This window comes from Dama dama, chromosome 1 (genome assembly GCF_033118175.1).
Source record: "Dama dama isolate Ldn47 chromosome 1, ASM3311817v1, whole genome shotgun sequence".
In the NCBI taxonomy this organism is placed as follows: Eukaryota; Metazoa; Chordata; class Mammalia; order Artiodactyla; family Cervidae; genus Dama; species Dama dama.
Genome location: NC_083681.1, coordinates 18,676,258 through 18,693,735, shown reverse-complemented (window position 1 = coordinate 18,693,735; position 17,478 = coordinate 18,676,258). Strand labels below are relative to the sequence as shown.

At 39.0% G+C, this 17,478-nt stretch overlaps 1 protein-coding gene across 3 annotated transcripts in view; it reads left to right on the top strand.

The window, feature by feature from the left end:
• The window catches only part of SLC35F2 (solute carrier family 35 member F2), a 121,708-nt gene extending 106,204 nt beyond the window's left edge, over positions 1–15,504 (top strand). For all 3 annotated transcript variants that reach the window (XM_061144125.1, XM_061144135.1, XM_061144115.1), the window contains exons 2-8: positions 565–740; positions 3,301–3,428; positions 8,375–8,534; positions 9,382–9,538; positions 10,098–10,150; positions 11,199–11,353; positions 14,524–15,504. In XM_061144125.1, coding sequence (XP_061000108.1) covers positions 565–740; positions 3,301–3,428; positions 8,375–8,534; positions 9,382–9,538; positions 10,098–10,150; positions 11,199–11,353; positions 14,524–14,709 — 1,015 coding nt within the window. In that variant the 3' untranslated portion in view covers positions 14,710–15,504. The remainder of the gene's footprint in view (positions 1–564; positions 741–3,300; positions 3,429–8,374; positions 8,535–9,381; positions 9,539–10,097; positions 10,151–11,198; positions 11,354–14,523) is intronic.
• Positions 15,505–17,478: the final 1,974 nt, after the last annotated feature.

The window sequence follows — 17,478 nt, the reverse complement described above, 5'->3', positions numbered from 1 at the left end:
AGCCAATAAAGCAGAAATAGATGATTTTCTGGAACGTTCTTGCTTTTTCAATGATCCAACGGATGTTGGCAATTTGATCTGTGGTTCCTCTGCCTTTTCTAAAACCAGCTTGAACATCTGGAAGTTCACGGTGCACATATTGCTGAAGCCTGGCTTGGAGAATTTTGAGCATTACTTTACTAGCGTGAGAGATGAGTGCAATTGTGCGGTAGTTTGAGCATTCTTTGGCATTGCCTTTCTTAGGGATTGGAATGAAAACTGACCTTTTCCAGTCCTGTGGCCACTGCTACTAAGTAACAAAGGTGATCTCTAAATAGATCACCAGTGAACTGGGGGAATATGTATTTTTGTGGGAGAAGTTATAAAAGAGAATAAAATTGTAGTCACTCAAAATCCAACACTTTAATTTTTGTGTGTATGAAATAAGTGATAAAATGAAATAAAGAGCCACCTGGAATTATTAGCATTATCCTTTTTGTTTAGCCCTAAAGTGTGTGTGTGTGTGTGTGCGTGAAATACATAAATTGTTTACCAGTTAATCTTATTTTCTCCTTTATTTTCCAGGAATATTTTGAAAACAATTGCCTTAGGTCAGATGTTATCCTTGTGTATATGTGGGACAGCCATCACCAGCCAGTATTTGGCAGAAAGATATAAAGTGAATACCCCCATGCTTCAGAGCTTTATCAACTATTGCTTGCTGTTTCTAATTTACACAGTGATGCTGGCATTTCGATCAGGTATGTCAAATTACCTTTTTAACAAACTATCTTCATAAAAATGTTTGGCTCTATACATTCAAAAAACAAAAGATGAGCCCAAACCAAAACCAAGAACAGGAAACTACTGCTGTTTTTATAAAAGTCACTAGAAAGGCATGACACCTCTGAATTCTGTGAAGTTAGTGACTAGAGATTTATGTATAGCTCTCTGAAATTGTTGATTAAAATGATTAGTATCAAAGTGTAACATAGGATTTGTCCAAATAAAAGAAAGTGTAAATGCCATTATAAGTTACACCTCCCCCCACCCCCCCCCTCCGTGGTTGACAAACTTAAGAGACAGTATTAAAAACACTTAAAAAGTCAAAAACCTCACTTTCCAAAATATGTATTGCCAGCTAAGTGGAGAATGCTAAATAGAGCACCACTGCATGTAAATGTGAGAGAAACAAAACAAGGAATTAACATCTTATCCAAGATTGATTTCAAGAGTGTAAAGACATGGGTAACCCAAACGGGGAGGGTGCTGTACTACCATTTTCATCGCATTTAAAGCATATGATAGAATTACCGGTGTGGTGGTTGCTCACCTCTGATTAAGATCCTCTTTTAATATGAACATTAATACCTCAATGGTATTCCTATACATCAGGATAAATAACTTACTTTTGAAAGAAAGTGGAAGTCAATTATGAGAAGGGGAAAATATCCTAAGCAGAATGCACCAAATTTGACAAGAACTGTAGGAGGTGGAAATAGAACTGGTGTGTCGTGGTTAATAGCCCCAGAATTTGCTCCTTTCTGTAAGAACTGGCCTTTAGGAAGTCAGTATGATTTGTAAATGTATCAGTGAAGTCCCTCTAAGGGATGGTTATTATTGTGTTTAGTTGCTAAGTCATGTCTGACTTTGTGACCCCATGGACTTTAGCCCACCAGGCTCCTCTGTCCATGGGATTTCTCAGGCGAGAATACTGGAGTGGTTTGCCATTTCCTTCTCCAGGGGTTCTTCCTCACCCAGAGACTGAACCCCCGTCTCCTGCATTGCTGGCAGATTCTTTACCACTAAAAAAATTATTCATAAATAAATCAGTGAAATCCCCCAAGGGATGGTTATTATTAATAGATGCCTTCCATGCTATCTCATGTTAGGAAGACTATGTTTTCAGGATATTCCTGCTCATAGGGATTTAATGATAATTATTGTGGACGGTGACTGCAGTCATGAAATTAAAAGACACTTGCTCCTTGGAAGAAAAGCTATGACCAACCTAGACAGCATATTAAAAAGCAGAGACATTACTTTGCTGACAAAGGTTCATATAGTCAAAGCTATGGTTTCTCCAGTAGTCATGTATGGATGTGAGAGTTGGACTATAAAGAAAGCTGAGCGCTGAAGAATTGATGCTTTTGAACTATGGTATTGGAGAAGACTCTTGAGAGTCCCTTGGACTGCAAGGAGATCCAACCAGTCCATCCTAAAGGAAATCAGTCTTGGGTATTCATTGGAAGGACTGATGCTGAAGCTGAAGCTCCAATACTTTGGCCACATGATGCAAAAGCTGACTCACTGGAAAAGACCCTGATGCCAGGAAAGGTTGAGGGTAGGAGGAAGAAGCGGGGAACAGAGGATGAGATGGTTGGATGGCATCATCGACTCAATGGACATGAGTTTGAGCAAACTCTGGGAGATAGTGAAGGACAGGGAAGCCTGGTGTGCTGCCGTCAATGGGGTTGTGTAGAGTCAGACACGACTGAGTGACTGAACAACAGAATCTGACTATGATTCTCACTACCTTGATTTCTTTGCAGGTTATCTTACCCATAAAGCCTTCTTGTATAGCTGCCAACTCTGTATCTCCTTGTGATCTTCAAAGAAATGATTCACAGTTAACGAATAAATAGAATTTAGGGGATAAAAGGTGTTTCTTCAATGATGCCACTAAGTCATTTTTTCAAACTTACCACTGGCTTAATTTTCAGCTGAAAGCAGATCTTTTCCAAAAGAATGACCACAGAGTTTTGGTCTGTTTGATAAATTTATAAGAAAACATTTCATTTCCTCAGATGATCTGGATGTTATATTTCTGTTGCAGTAGGAAAGGAAAAGGAATTCAATGAATTTAACCAGTCTTACTTCCTTTATCTTTGTTGTTTTCATTGAGCACTTGGTCTATGATGACACCTTAGCTTGGGCCTCATACTAGAAAAAAATCTGAGCGACTCTGCTGAGCTGTTGCAGGAGTTTGAGTTATGAGTAATGGACATTAGGAGGGACCATGTTCAATGTACATAGTGGTAAAGTATGTGTCTGTAATGCAGGAGACCTGGGTTCAGTCCCTGGGTTGGGAAGATTTCCGGGAGGAGGGCATGGCAATCCACTCCAGTATTCTTGTCTGGAGAATCCCCATGGACAGAGAAGCCTGGTAGACTACAGTCTATAGGGTCGCAAAGAGTCAGACACAGCTGAGCGACCAAGCACAGCCCAGCACAAATACTAGCTTTGACTCTTTATCTCTAGATTAACATGCACGGAATAATTTTCAAGTAACATGCCCTAATCTAGATTTCTTTCAACCAGGTAGTGATAATCTTTTATACATCTTGAAAAAGAAATGGTGGAAGTACATCCTGCTTGGACTAGCAGATGTAGAAGCCAATTACCTGATTGTCAGAGCATACCAGTACACAACTCTAACCAGTGTCCAGGTAAGAAGGAGTCCTCTGACCAGTTTGGATTTTATAACTTTAAGAGAGGATTCTGAACTCATGTGTGCTCACCTAATTTGCTTAAGAACCTGTTCACTCAGAAAAAATCTAAGAACAGTGGATGTTATCTGTTTTCCAGTGGAGCATGTGTGCTAATGAGAAAGTCTTCCTGGAATTAGTGAAAATGTGTACAAGTTAATCTGTTCCTAAACTGCTAATGCTATAGATGAATAGAACAGTTGCTACCAAATAAACATAAATATTTAGTTGGCAATTGATGCTGTGATGTTGGCAATAGTTCTGTTTTGTGTGTTGCTTAAATGGCATATAAAGTGAATATACTATTGTGTCCCAGAGAAGTTGGAGCCTTACAAGTAAAGTAGATATCTAAGACAGCTAATAGGTTGTTGTCTTTTTGTTGTCTGTTATCTAATAGGGCATTAGACATTTTGGGTAAAGGTGGTAGCCAAAAGTAAAACGTATACCTGTTCCTTTTCTAGGTTTATTCTCATTAGGTTGAAAGAAAAATGTTCCTACATAGCAGTACTCTTCAGCTTGGTGGAGTTGAGGACGACTGATTAAGTTGTCTTAACATTAGGGAGTTCCCTGGTGGCCTTAGTGGTTAGGATTCTGGACTTTCACTGCTGTGGCCAAGTTTGATCACTGGTCGGGGAACCAAGATCCAGCAAGCTATGTGACATAACCCTAAAGAAGAGTTGTCTTAATGTTAGCAAACTTGGGATGTATCATAACACTGACTCCTCATTGCTAACAATAAAATGTGTTGTAAATGGAGAAGAAAGTAAAATAGATTCCCAAGTCAGGTTTAGACTTCACAGTTTACTGAATTTATGACTTAAAAACAAATTGGTTGCGGCATGTGGTATCTCCTTTCTTTACCAGGGATCAAACCTGAGCTCCCTGTGTTGGAATCGCAGAGTCTTAGTCACTGGACCACCAGGGAGGTCCCTGAATTTATGACTTTTGAGGCACTTTTTTTTTTGGCTGTGCTGTATAGCTTGCAGAATCTTAGTTCCCCAACCAGGGAGAGGTTGGACCTGTGCTCTCAGCAGGGAAAGCACAGAGTCTCTACCACTGGACCACCAGAGAATTCCTGTTGCTTCACTTTCTCCTATGAAACAGAGATGGTCTTATCTCCAAATTTAAGAAATATGGAAAAATTGAAGATTTAAAGAGAAAGATGAATGACTAATGAAAACTCAGTATTTTTCTGATGTGAATATGCATTAAATGCTATTATTACCAGAATGCCATTTAATACTGTGCTAAGCATTGTCCTCTGGGCTTCCCAGGTGGCTCAGTGGTAAAAAGAATCTGCCTGTCAAGCAGAAGACGCGGGTTTCATCCCTGGGTCGGGAAGATCCCCTGTAGAAGGAAATGACAACCCACTCCAGTATTCTCGCCTGGAAAATCCCATGGACAGAGGAGCCTGGTGGGAAAGATAGGAAATCTTTTATAAGACAGACATCATGAGAGGCACATGAAAAACTCAGAATTTCATAGAAATTAAAACCAGGAGTTACCTAGAAGATGCATTCATCACAAATAGTATTAAGTGTACTTTTAGCAATGAATAATAAGAGTGTAAGTATATAGAAAATATACTCTATATAAAAGAGCCGACTCATTGGAAAAGACCCTGATGCTGGGGAAGATTGAGTGCAGGAGGAGAAGGGGGTGACAGAGGATGAGATGGTTGGATGGCATCACCAACTCAATGAACATGAGTTTGAGCAAACTCCGGGAAATAGTGAAGAACAGGAAAGCATGGCACGCTGCGTTCCATGGAGTCACAGAGTCAGACACAACCTAGTGCCTAAACAACAACAAATACAGAAAATGGCATTTTTCTAGTCACATTTACCTTCATGATCTCATGCACAGTTTAATTGCTTGATTATAATTCTTAGAAATTTTGATCTGTGACAGATTAGGAGTTTTGAATTGGCACAGGTCTAAACAGAGCTAAGCAAAATACTTACACTGAGGTTTTGTGACTTAAGTTCATGCCTTAAACTAATCTCAAATGACTTCTTTCATCCTAGCCTCTTAGAAAAACCTAAGCATTTGGTTGTCTAAAATTAAGTACTTATGGTCCTAGGAAGCCATATTATAAAAAGTGCATCTAACAGCTAAACTTCCTTCCATCAGAGAAGAGTGCCTGTCATTGGAATTCTTCAATCAGATTATCTCCTTGAGTAAACCTCTAGTCTGGTTAATCTGAAAGGGTGGAAATTTGCTTCTTTGTTTCTTTATGGACATACAACATGTAGGATCTTAGTTTACCAACCAAGTATGGAACCAGTGCCCCCTGCAGTGGAAGCACAGAGTCCCAACCACTGGACCACCAGGGAATTCCCCCTGAGAGGGTGGAGGTTTAAATTGGATGGTCTTTGAACCTCTTTCTTAAGGATTCCTTCAAGGATTCTGTGATTGTAAATACTAATGTAGTAGTTCATGATGTGTCCATTGACATTGCTGGCCTGTTTCTACTCATGTTACTTCTCATGTCCCTTGCCATATCTACACATTCCCTACCCACAGCCAGCTTCTCTCTCTTATGTTGCTCTATTATTTCTAGAATGCATCCTTTTCAAAGCCCCTTCTCAAAGGCCTAATTGAATTTCATTTTCTTCTCTATAGAGTATACTCCATTGTATCACTAACAAAGTCTGATTCATGTTTATATCCATCCTTCCCCCTCATTCCAGGTTCTTACTTCCTGTGTCTATATAATAATTTTTTTTAAAGCAAAGATGAATATTTTTAATAATAAAAGGAGCAATTCAGAAAGAACATAGACATCAGAAACCATTAAATACCTTATCAACAAAGAAACAAAGATACATAAAGGAAAAATCAGAAGAAATATAAAGGAAAAGAAAAAAACATATAATCATAGTGAGACATATTAACATTTCTCTGAGAATATTTTATCAAGTGCAGAAAAAATAAGAATAAGAGCATCTTGAATGATGTCATTAATAATTTAAATATAGATTTATATTTAGTTTATATTAATCTTATCATACACAAATATATTTAAAATTTTGTATCTCATATGTTGTTATTAGATGTCCATAGGACATTTAGAAAACCTGGCAAAAAGATAAACATTACTTAATTTCAAAAAGTAGAATTTTCTTGTGTGTATGATTTAGTTATACACACATGTTATTTTTGAAATTATTTTCCATTATAGATTATTACAAGATATTGACTATAGTTCCCTGTGCCACACAGTAAACCTTTGTTGCTTGTTGCATATCTATTTTTTTAAATCAGAAATCTAGCCAATAATTTTTAAAGATTAAATTAAATAGACGGCTCTTAGAACTAAAAGCATCAAGCAGAATGCATCTGTCACCAGGAATACATTTTGAAAAGATTCAGTTTAGATAAATGACTGACTGTGATAGATACCAGATTAGAAGTCATGAAACTTTAGAGTGGCCAGGTATCTTGAGATCATTTGGTCTAACTTCTTGATTTCAGATTTTGACTCAAGAGTTGACTAGCTGGAGATCACACAGCTGGTCAATGGCAGGGCTGGAGCCTCAGGCCTTGGGAGCTCTTACCAAGATGTGGGTGCCTCCCTTATATGGCCAGTCATGGCCTGCCAAAAATGGTTAAAAATAGAGCAGGTTTAAGTTTGATTTTAAGACACAATTTGAGGATAGGGAGTCTTCTGTGATAGTTTTTAGAGTGATTTTTGTCTACTTTTTTTGTTTAAGGAATAGAGTTTCGATTCTATTACTTCACTATGGCTAGATTCTTTTGGTGTCTTCCAGGACAAGCTATTATCATTTGCATCGTTTAATGGTTTGTTATTCAGGCAGGCTCAATAAAGCACTTAAGAGATTAGAGTTCTCTAGATGGAATAAATAACAGAAGGCAAAGTGCCCGTTCCTATACTTGACATTGCAATGAAAGGCAATCAGTAAACAACTGTGGACAGGATCAAACAAGCTGCTGAGATTTAGGGGCCTGCCTTGTCCAAGACTAAATAGATACAGAGCACATCAGGGACAAGGTTAAAAAAAGAACAGGATGAGCAGTCACATAGCAACATCAGGAACACTATTAGTAAAAGGAATATATTTTATCCTTGAACGTACTCTACAAATGTGTGCTTTTGAGAATCGAATGAATGAAATCTCTTTTTCCTTTATCTTGCAAAGATTTTGGATTTACTATAATTTTGGCACTCTTAGTCCCCCTGCCTTTCAGACTGGCAATATCAGGGGTGTAGAAAGTATTTTCTGGACCCAGGATCAACAGGTGGTGGAGGAGTATATGATGAAGATGAGCGAGAGTATTTGCTGGGAGCAAGTATCTGTCTTATATGGTGGGGTTGGACACTTTGTCAGGGAGATGGTGTCTGTTCGCTTTCTCATAATAACCTGTTCTTTTTGTAGTTCTTAAGCCCAATTGCAATTAAACATTGGCTATGCGATTTTTCTCTGTCTAGGGTTCTAAATACTCCACATTGTGCCTTTCTTGTTCTCTACATTCCACCTCCTCCATTAGTGTCTCCCACATATCATGTACTTAAATATTTATTGACTGAATGGGTACATGTCTACTGGACTTAAGGATAAACACAAGTGAGAGTGTAGAAGTAAATTGCATAGGCTGTTGGGCAGAATTCCGGGGTTCGTCAACTGACTCCCAAACTTTTAACTGTGTGATTTTGGGCAGCTCATTTAACCTCTCTGTGACTTTGGTTTCCTCATGGGTAAAATGGAGGTTGAAGTTCCAGTTTCATAGAGTTGTTGTGAGGATTAAATGAGTTCATCCAGATAAAGCATTTAGTACAGGGCTGGCAATAATAAATGCTTAATAAACACTGATTTCTGTTATTACTTGGTCATCTTTTCACTAATGAGAGATATTTTCAGGTATTTATTTCTCTTTTCATGCAGCTTTTGGATTGCTTTGGGATTCCTGTGCTGATGGCTCTTTCGTGGTTTATTCTTTATGCAAGATACAGAGTGATCCACTTCATTGCTGTGGCTGTCTGTCTGTTGGGTGTAGGAACTATGGTTGGTGCAGACATCTTAGCAGGGAGGGAAGACAATGCAGGTGAGACTGTGTTACTTGTTTTCTGGTTTAGTCACAGAAGACATTTTGCTTATGCCTTTACTTTTATTTTGCAAAGATAAAGTAAAAAGCAGAGAACATGTCCTGATTACCTATCTTAAAATTTTTATTTTTAGATTTGCTTGCTTCTGGTACTATGACCACTTCAACATAGCAGTCTATGTTCCTACCTGCCCAGAGTCCTTGCTTTTTGTCATACTCATTTGTTTTGTGTCCTGAGAGAGAAGTTTCTTTATATATTTGCAGTAATCTTCTTTTGGCCCATACATTTAGATTAGTTGCCGGAAACCCTACTGTAGATTTTGTTTCCCTCAAAAAGGAGACTTTGTGTTCACAGAATGACCTCTATTTCAGTTACTCTGTAGATGAGAACATTTTGATACTCTTTATGTCACGGTTGAGATAGTTCATAGTATAAAATCTAAATAAGGTCTATGAATTTCCCCAATCTGCAAACAACTTCAGTGTCTCCTTTGATTGAGGAAATTACCTTGCTTACCTAGCTTCCTTCCCTGTAGTTTTCAATGAATTCCCATTAATAAATTCCATTAATTTCCCATGTCATAGAATCATTTTCTGGGGCCTTACATTATGGTATACACTACCATCTTCCAATCTGTTAGTCTCCTGAAGATCCAAAATAAGAAAAATGAAAGCAGAATTGTGCCAGAAAGTGAGAAAAGTAAGAGTCTTTAAACTTTAAAAATCAGGGTTTCTTCTTCTGTAAAATCTTTTTTAGATGATTATGAGCCAGATAAACTTATGGAAGCAAGCTGGAGAGTTTTCCCTAGTGACAATGTATTCCTTTTTATGGCTTATCTCTCTATAGGTAATAATGTACTGATTGGTGACATCTTGGTCCTTCTTGGAGCTTCCCTCTATGCTGTTTCTAATGTGTGTGAAGAATACATCGTGAAGAAGCTGAGTAGACAGGAGTTTTTAGGAATGGTGGGCTTGTTTGGAACAATTATCAGTGGCATACAGCTGTAAGATTCTAAACATATCCTTAAAAACAAAATCAGCAAATATGTCATAGATGATTAGTTTCTGGCTACTAACATTCATTGTTTATTTGGCCTAAATTCATATTTAAAATCAGTAACTTGCTAAATATCTATTAGAAGATTGTTGAAATGTCATTATGCCTCATTTTTTTTACACATGTTTGATGCTTAAGATTCCTGCTTATAATATCATTAGACTTTATATTACCAGTGAACACTTTCTTTTTCGGTTATTCCTAGAAAATATTAACTTCCTATTCATAATATCATGTTTCCCTCCTGTAGCTGACTACCACTAAACAGTGCTTCTAAGGGTGTCAAACATGTGTTTATGGACTCCTTTGAGTTTTATTCTTTGTCATTTAATTAAAGATAGTTTTTTTTTAAATATTCTATGAAAACCAAAAGTCAACATAATTCACCATCTTAAGAGCTGAAGCACTTAAAGTGAAGTACTTAAAGTTTTGAAGCAACTTACTTGTTTATAAAACAGTGAAAATTTATATAAAGATCTCTCTGTGACCTCTTGTTTTAATCACAGATTGATTGTGGAATATAAGGATATTGCCAGCATTCATTGGGACTGGAAAATTGGTATGTATATATATAATAATTATTTTTAGTCTTTCCCCTGACACACACCAAGAAATAAATATTTTAATAATACTATTTAGGCATTTTTATATAAAACCACAGAGTAATTTAGTACACAGAAAACTATAGTGGTTTATGTCAAGTTTCTCTGAGAACTTGTAAATGAACCCCCGTAAAAGTTAATCCTTAATCTTTACCTTCAAGAATAACCTTTCTTTACTAGGAATTCTGAATAAGACTGACCTTTGGTCACACTAGCTTTCAACTAGATCTGTATTTCGTGTCTTCAGACTGCTTGTAAAGATTGCCTGCTTGATATAATCAGTGAAGTATTAACTTAAATAATCTGATGGTGTGTAATCACTACCATCTTGCATTGCCTGTCTCATCTGATAGTCTTAAGCATCTGTACAGATGAGCAACAGAAGAAAGCAGTAGTGGGACAGTCAGGAAAGATTTGAACCTTATGGATGGAAAAAAGTAGCACATGAGTTTCATTGAATTGAAATTCATCTACTGTGCTTGGATGATTTCATTCAAGTAAATAGCTTAGATTTCCTGTGTGTGTACTGTGTGTGTGTTGAGTGAGGTTGGAGAAGCAGTTGTGAAGCAGAGATACTAAGTAGTCAGCACCCACATGACTAGCTCCCTTTTGGGATGAACAAAAGATAAAACCCTAACAACTGTCTTTGATGCCCTAACAGTACTTTATTCTGAATTCAACCACACAAATCCTGTCCAACCATGATGCCTTTTATCATTGGCATCTCTCTGGGCAGGTGTGGATAGCATGGAGCAAAAAAAGCCATTAACTTACGCCATATGCAAGATTCTATGGCCTTGATCATCTAACACTCTGTTGGGTTTTTTTAAGTTCTTCATCTACATCCAGTGAGAACTTTGTATGTCTCATTTGTAATGCTTACTGTTAATGAGGGACTTTGTGGATGGTATGTTAAAGGATCAGGGAATTTTACGTCAGGCAAGCTTTATCCTTTATCTTTTGATTTCTTCCTTTAACATTAGATATTCCATTTTTTCCCCACAGCCCTGCTATTTGTAGCATTTGCCCTCTGCATGTTTTGCCTATACAGCTTCATGCCACTGGTGATCAAAGTCACCAGTGCCACTTCTGTCAACCTGGGCATCCTGACAGCTGACCTCTACAGTCTTTTTTTTGGACTTTTTCTGTTTGGCTATAAGGTGAGCAAATAGATCTTGTTCAAATAAGAACACTTGTTTGGTATAAAAGAAGTAGTGGGTTTCTTTAAAGTTTTAGATCCCAAAATAAAACCTTCTCATCTCCTTAGCAAGAATTTCTTACTGCCTTAGAAATCTATCTTTCCATAGTTTAAAGCTTGTTGACCTGCCTGCTATTACAATCATTTGAACAAATAGAATGTCAGCTGTTGCTTGCTAACATTACGTTTAGCTGGGTATAGCAACTGTATTTCTTTATCCTTATAAAGTTTTAGATGTGGGTGGAAATTACTTGGTATTGATTGACACTATTCCCAGGAGTTGACCATGAACTCAGAATGCCTACTTCACTGTGTTCCCAGACATTTCTGCTTAAGAAGCATAAACCAGTTTTGCTTTTCAAGATTATGTCATAGGAACTAGCTGTTATCGTTGCAAAAACCCTGCTGGTTATGGTATTCATGAACTAAGCCTGAAGAAGTATTTATAGCTGTTTGGTGGCATCATTAGAAAGTGACCGATGTCAGAGTGAATCAGACAGTGATCCTGATAGGCTTAGGTTCTTTCCTGTGGTAACAATCATTAAGGTGTACAAAGCAAGCCTTTCAAGTGTGTTAGCTGTTTCGTGCTGGTGTTATTGCATTTCACGTGGCCTCCACTAGAGGACCATGGTGATTTTATTCTGCAGTTCAAGGCCAGGTGATGGCTACCAGAGAAAGCTTGAAAGCTCTGCAGTATAACTTGTGGCCTGGCTCACCTGTGCTTTTTTTTTAAAACTAAACATATTGAGATAGCATTAGTAGTTTAACATTTACTTCTCCCTCGTAAGTAAAATGATGTCCAAGGAGGAAGTAAGCTTAAAGAAACAAAAGCTTCAAAGTGAAAATACACTTGTCGCTACCTATTATAAGCTCCCTAAATGTAGATATTTGCTCTTTAACTGCGATTAACTTTAATGAGAAAAAGACTTTTTGTGTGTCATTGTTTTGCCCAAATGATTTACACTATTGTTTTCAAAATGGAACATGCAAACGATAAATTCCTTTGCAGTTCTTTTGCTTTGTGTTTCTTTGTCCCTGCATGTCTAGCAGCTCACTTTTAACTCAGATCAGATTTTATTCTTTTTGGTCAAAGGCTATTTCAAGACTTGTAAAAGAAAGAGGAGGTCTGCTGTGATCTTCAGAGTAAATTACAGACGTTGGAAATCATATAGAACATAAAGAAGATACCTAGGATTTTAGAAGAAAATTTTAAGTGAAGAATCACAGCTCAATATATCACCAATTTAAAAAAGTGTAGCATCTAAGATAACTTGGGCTCTGATATTTTGAAACAGTTGAAGAAGATGTTAAAAATTTCCACCTTCATTGGTGTCAGACTCCACACCCCCAGATTGATCTTTAGTAAATACTCACTGAACAGAGTAGCCACAGAAACTTCCTATATAGATCCAGACACAAAGGGTAGAATTGAAAATTGAAAAAATTGAAAATTCAGGAGACTTACTATCTTACTCCCTCAGAGTCTCTCTCTTCTAATAAAGGTGCCTCCATTTAATCACCTGGTGGCTCAGATGTTAAAGAATCTGCATACAGTATGGGAGACCTGGGTTCGATCCCTGGATCAGGAAGATCCTCTGGAGAAGGGAATGGCTACCCACTCCAGTATTCTTGCCTGGAGAATTCCATGGACAGAGGAGCCTGGTGGACTACAGTCCATGGGGTTGCAAAGAGTCAGACATGATCGGGCAACTAATACTTCTTAAGAGGAACAAGACTTTTTCTTATAAACATTTAAAACCTCCAAATCAAGCAGAACATGTTTTGAATAAGTTACTGTGTTTCTTCACAGTTAAAAACGAACATTCTATGGGAAAGCACAATTGACTTTTATGATACTGACTTCAAAAGTTTCAGTTCAGTTCAGTTCAGTTCAGTCACTCAGTCATGTCCGACCCCATGAATCGCAACATGCCAGGCCTCCCTGTTCATCACCAACTCCCGGGGTTGACTCAAATTCAAGTTCATCGAGTCGGTGATGCCATCCAGCCATCTTATCCTCTGTCGTCCCCTTCTCCTCCTGCCCCCAATCCCTCCCAGAATCAGGATCTTTTCCAAGGAGTCAACTCTTCGCATGAGGTGGCCAAAGTATTGGAGTTTCAGCTTCAGCATCAGTCTTTCCAATGAACACCCAGGACTGATCTCCTTTAGGATCAACTGGTTGGATCTCCTTGCAGTCCAAGGGACTCTCAAGAGTCTTCTCCAACACCACAGTTCAAAAGCATCAATTTTTCAGTGCTCAGCTTTCTTCACAGTTCAAAAGTTTAGGGTACTCTAAATAGCTTTAACTCCTCCTTAATCTTCTCTGAATCACTCCCCCCCGCCCCCCCCCCCCCCCCAAGTAAAACACATTTATTCAATACTAGCTATGTGCTGGGTGCTGTGCTGAGATTGGATCCAAGAATGAAACCCATGGAGGAAATTAGTTTGGCTCCTGCTCTGCTTGAAATTATCACTGGCTTTGCATCATCACTGAATCCATTGGAGGCCCTCCCTCTTTGGGGAGGGCTCTGGCTATTCCAGGCTTCTCAGAGTTTAAGGTTAAGAAGTAATTGAGCATCTATGAAACATTAATGTGTTAAAACCAATGGTGGCCTGTAGAAGCCCACAGCTGGAGGTGACCAGCAATCTATGTAATACTCATTTCAAAACCTATTTTGTTTCTCCTTCTACCTTTGGGAATGGGTCTCACTTTTTCTTCTCTTTCATTTTATTTCTCTTGTCCTTCTCCAACCCATTCTGTTTTCTTATTGTTTCATGCCATTGTTATATGTTGTGTCTAAATTTGGGTCTTTCCTTTAAGCCTTTCCACTAAGTAAGTGGGACTAGTTGTGAGGTGGGATGTAGCTGTATTATTGCAGAGAAAGGCAAGAGTCCGTTTCCTAGAGATCTAAGATTTTTTGCCCAGTTGACTGATGTGCTGGGTAATGGTGGCAGAAATCACACATTCACGAGTACACACGCTTGGGACAGTTTTGGTCCTTCGTATCTCCTTGGACAACTTTCAGATAAAAAGATTATGAGAAGGTAACTCTCCAAACTCAGTGGACAAAAGGCAGCCGCAAAGATGTGTCTGTGAGAGAGTACTATCCATAGCCTGTCCTCTCCTCCTAGTTTTCAGGACTCTACATCCTGTCCTTCACCGTCATCATGGTAGGTTTCATCCTGTACTGCTCCACCCCAACGCGCACGGCAGAGCCAGCTGAAAGCAGTGTGCCGCCAGTCACCAGCATTGGAATTGACAACCTGGGGCTGAAGCTTGAGGAGAGCCTGCAGGAGACCCACTCTGCCATCCTGTAGCTGGAGAAGAAGGCATACATGTCCACATGAGGTTTCCTGGGGAGCTGGGAGCTGTCACCTGGATAAAGCAGAGCCTACTGCTTTGGGACACTTGAAAACTTATCAGAGTGAACACTCTGTAGCATTGGGTTTGATCCAGTTGGATTTTAAAAGGAATATTAAAATCATGTATCAAAAGTGGAAATGCCAAAATAGAGCAGAAGCCGAGGCTAGGATTGTGTTTCTGTATGTTTCGGGCCCAATACCTGTTAGTGTCAGGGAGACAAGGTATGGGGCGCACCCTGGGCTGTTAGATGCACAAGTGGGAAAGCAGGATTGGGCAGATACGTGGGTGTGAGCCAGACTCAGGCTGTCCAGGCTGGGCTAGGCAGTCAGGAGGAGGGGCAGCCCAGGGTGGTTGGGAGTAGGTTTTCTCATTTGGAGGCATCTGAGTTTTGTCTTGCTGAGCCAATTATTGTCCACAAACCTTGTGGCCTTTTAGGAAAGGGAAAATGGGTGGGGCAGCACTTGAGAAATCCTGAGATACAACGTGAGTACCATAGAAGCCTTCAAGTGGAGTACAGTAAACCTAGGAACCTTCTCCCAATTGTTACTATGCTACTTCTTAGCAAATAACGTGCCATGCGATTTTTATGATACCTCTTCAATACAGAGTGTTAATATGCAGCAGCATTATGATATCAACTGCCAATATACCACTTTGTAAAACCTCTGTATGTGAACTTTTTGGGGTGAAAAATAATAATGAAACTGAGGGTAAATTCATATTATTAAAAGATTTTGATTTCATGGAAATATATGTACTGTGTGGTTTCTTTGATTACCTAATTCCCCTTGTGGATTTTAAATGACAGTACATTCAAGATTTCCTCATATACAACTTTTTAGAATCATGTCTTCTTCAGGTGGGGCAGCCTTCTCTATTTGGGGCTATGTCAGAATGGAGGGGAAATCAGAGCGAGCTCCCAAGTTATTTGCTGGGATAAACATTTAAAACTTTTGAATTACCTTAATTAATTTTTTAAGAAAACTTTTAAAGTGAAATAATGTTTCATTTCCTGCAGCCAGTTAAAACTGATGTTTTACTCTTTACCATTAACAACTGTCAGTGAGTGGAAAAAGGCTATGTTAAAATGTTTGACTCTTTGGAGAAGACTTCCAGTTTGATTAACACACTGATTATTTCTTAAAATACCTTGATTAACAATAAACCTGTATCTATAGGGATAGTGGTGAAGTAGCCCCGATGGCTCAAGTGGTAAAGAATCCACCTGCTACACAGGAGACACAAGAGGCTTGGGTTCCCTCCCTGGGTCGGGAAGATCCCCTGGAGTAGGAAATGGCAACCCACTCCAGTATTCTTACCTGGAAAACCCCATGGATGGAGGAGCGTGACAGGCTACAGTCCATAGGGTCGCAAAGAGTTGGACACGACTGAGCAGGTAAACAGAGACAGATAGGCGGAGAATCTCAGGTGACAATATCCCACTGGATACGTATCCAGTGTTCTGAGTCTGAGCGCAAATGAATCTGAGCTACTATGAAGCCTTTTTTAGGCTATCTAAGCTGGGTCTCCCCCTCCTTGATGTTCCCAGGGGCCCTTGTTTATTCACATCTTCCTTATAACACTTACTGAATTGAGGTGCTTGTCATTTACTTGTCCCTTTTCACCACAGGTTGAGCTCTTCCATGTCAACAGTTTTTTATCATTTTTCTGTCCTTTGGTCATCTCACTTCTTCTTGAGTGAAGTGAGATTAATGAACTTTGTCTTTGGTCCCAGTTCAGAACATTTAAGGAGAGTCTGATCTAAAGTAAGCCCTTTTATGCAGATACATGTCTGTTGTTCAGTTGCTAAGTTGCATCAAACTCTTGGTGATCCCATGGACTGCAGCATACCAGGCTTCCCGGTCCTTCCACATCTCCTAAAGTTTGCTCAAACTCATGTCCACTGAGTTGGTGATACCACCCAACCATCTCACTCGAGGTTGACATCGTCTTCTCCTCCCCTCAATCTTTCCCATCTTTTCCAAAGAGTCAGCTCTTCACATCAGGTGGCCAAAGCATTGGAGCTTCAGCTTCAGCATCAGTCTTTCCAATGAGTATTCAGAGTTGCTTTCCTTTAGGATTGACTGGTTTGATCTCCTTGCAGTCCAAGGGACGAGAGTCTTTTCCAGCACCATAATTTGAAAGCCAATTCTTTGGCCGCTCAGCCTTGTTTATGGTCCAACTCTCATATCCGTACACAACTACTGGAAAGCCATAGCTTTGACTATATGGACCTTTGTCAGCAAAATGGTATCTCTGTTTTTTAATGCGCTGTCTACATTTGTCATAGCTTTTCTTCCAAGGAGCAAGTGTCTTTTAATTTCATGGCTGCAGTCACCATCTGCAGTGATTTTGGAGCCCAAGAAAATAAAATCTGCCACCGTTTTCACTTTTCCCCCATCTATTTGCCATGAAGTGATGGGTCTGGATGCCATGATCTTAGTTTTTTGAATATTGAGCTTTAAGCTAGGTTTTTCACTCTCCTCTTTCACCCTTATCAAGAGGCTCTTGATGTCTGTAGGGAGTAAATTATCCTACCCTGCTCTTTTTTTACCTATTGCCCTTAATTCTGGTGTTCCTCCTTGCTTGCTCCCTTTGGAAAGGGGCAGAGGAGTTCCGGTCTAGGCATCTCAAATTAAAATTCAGAATTCGGGGTTCCAAAGGAGCAATGGTATGAATGACATTCAGAAACTAAATAATAATACTGCAAGGCTGTGCCTATA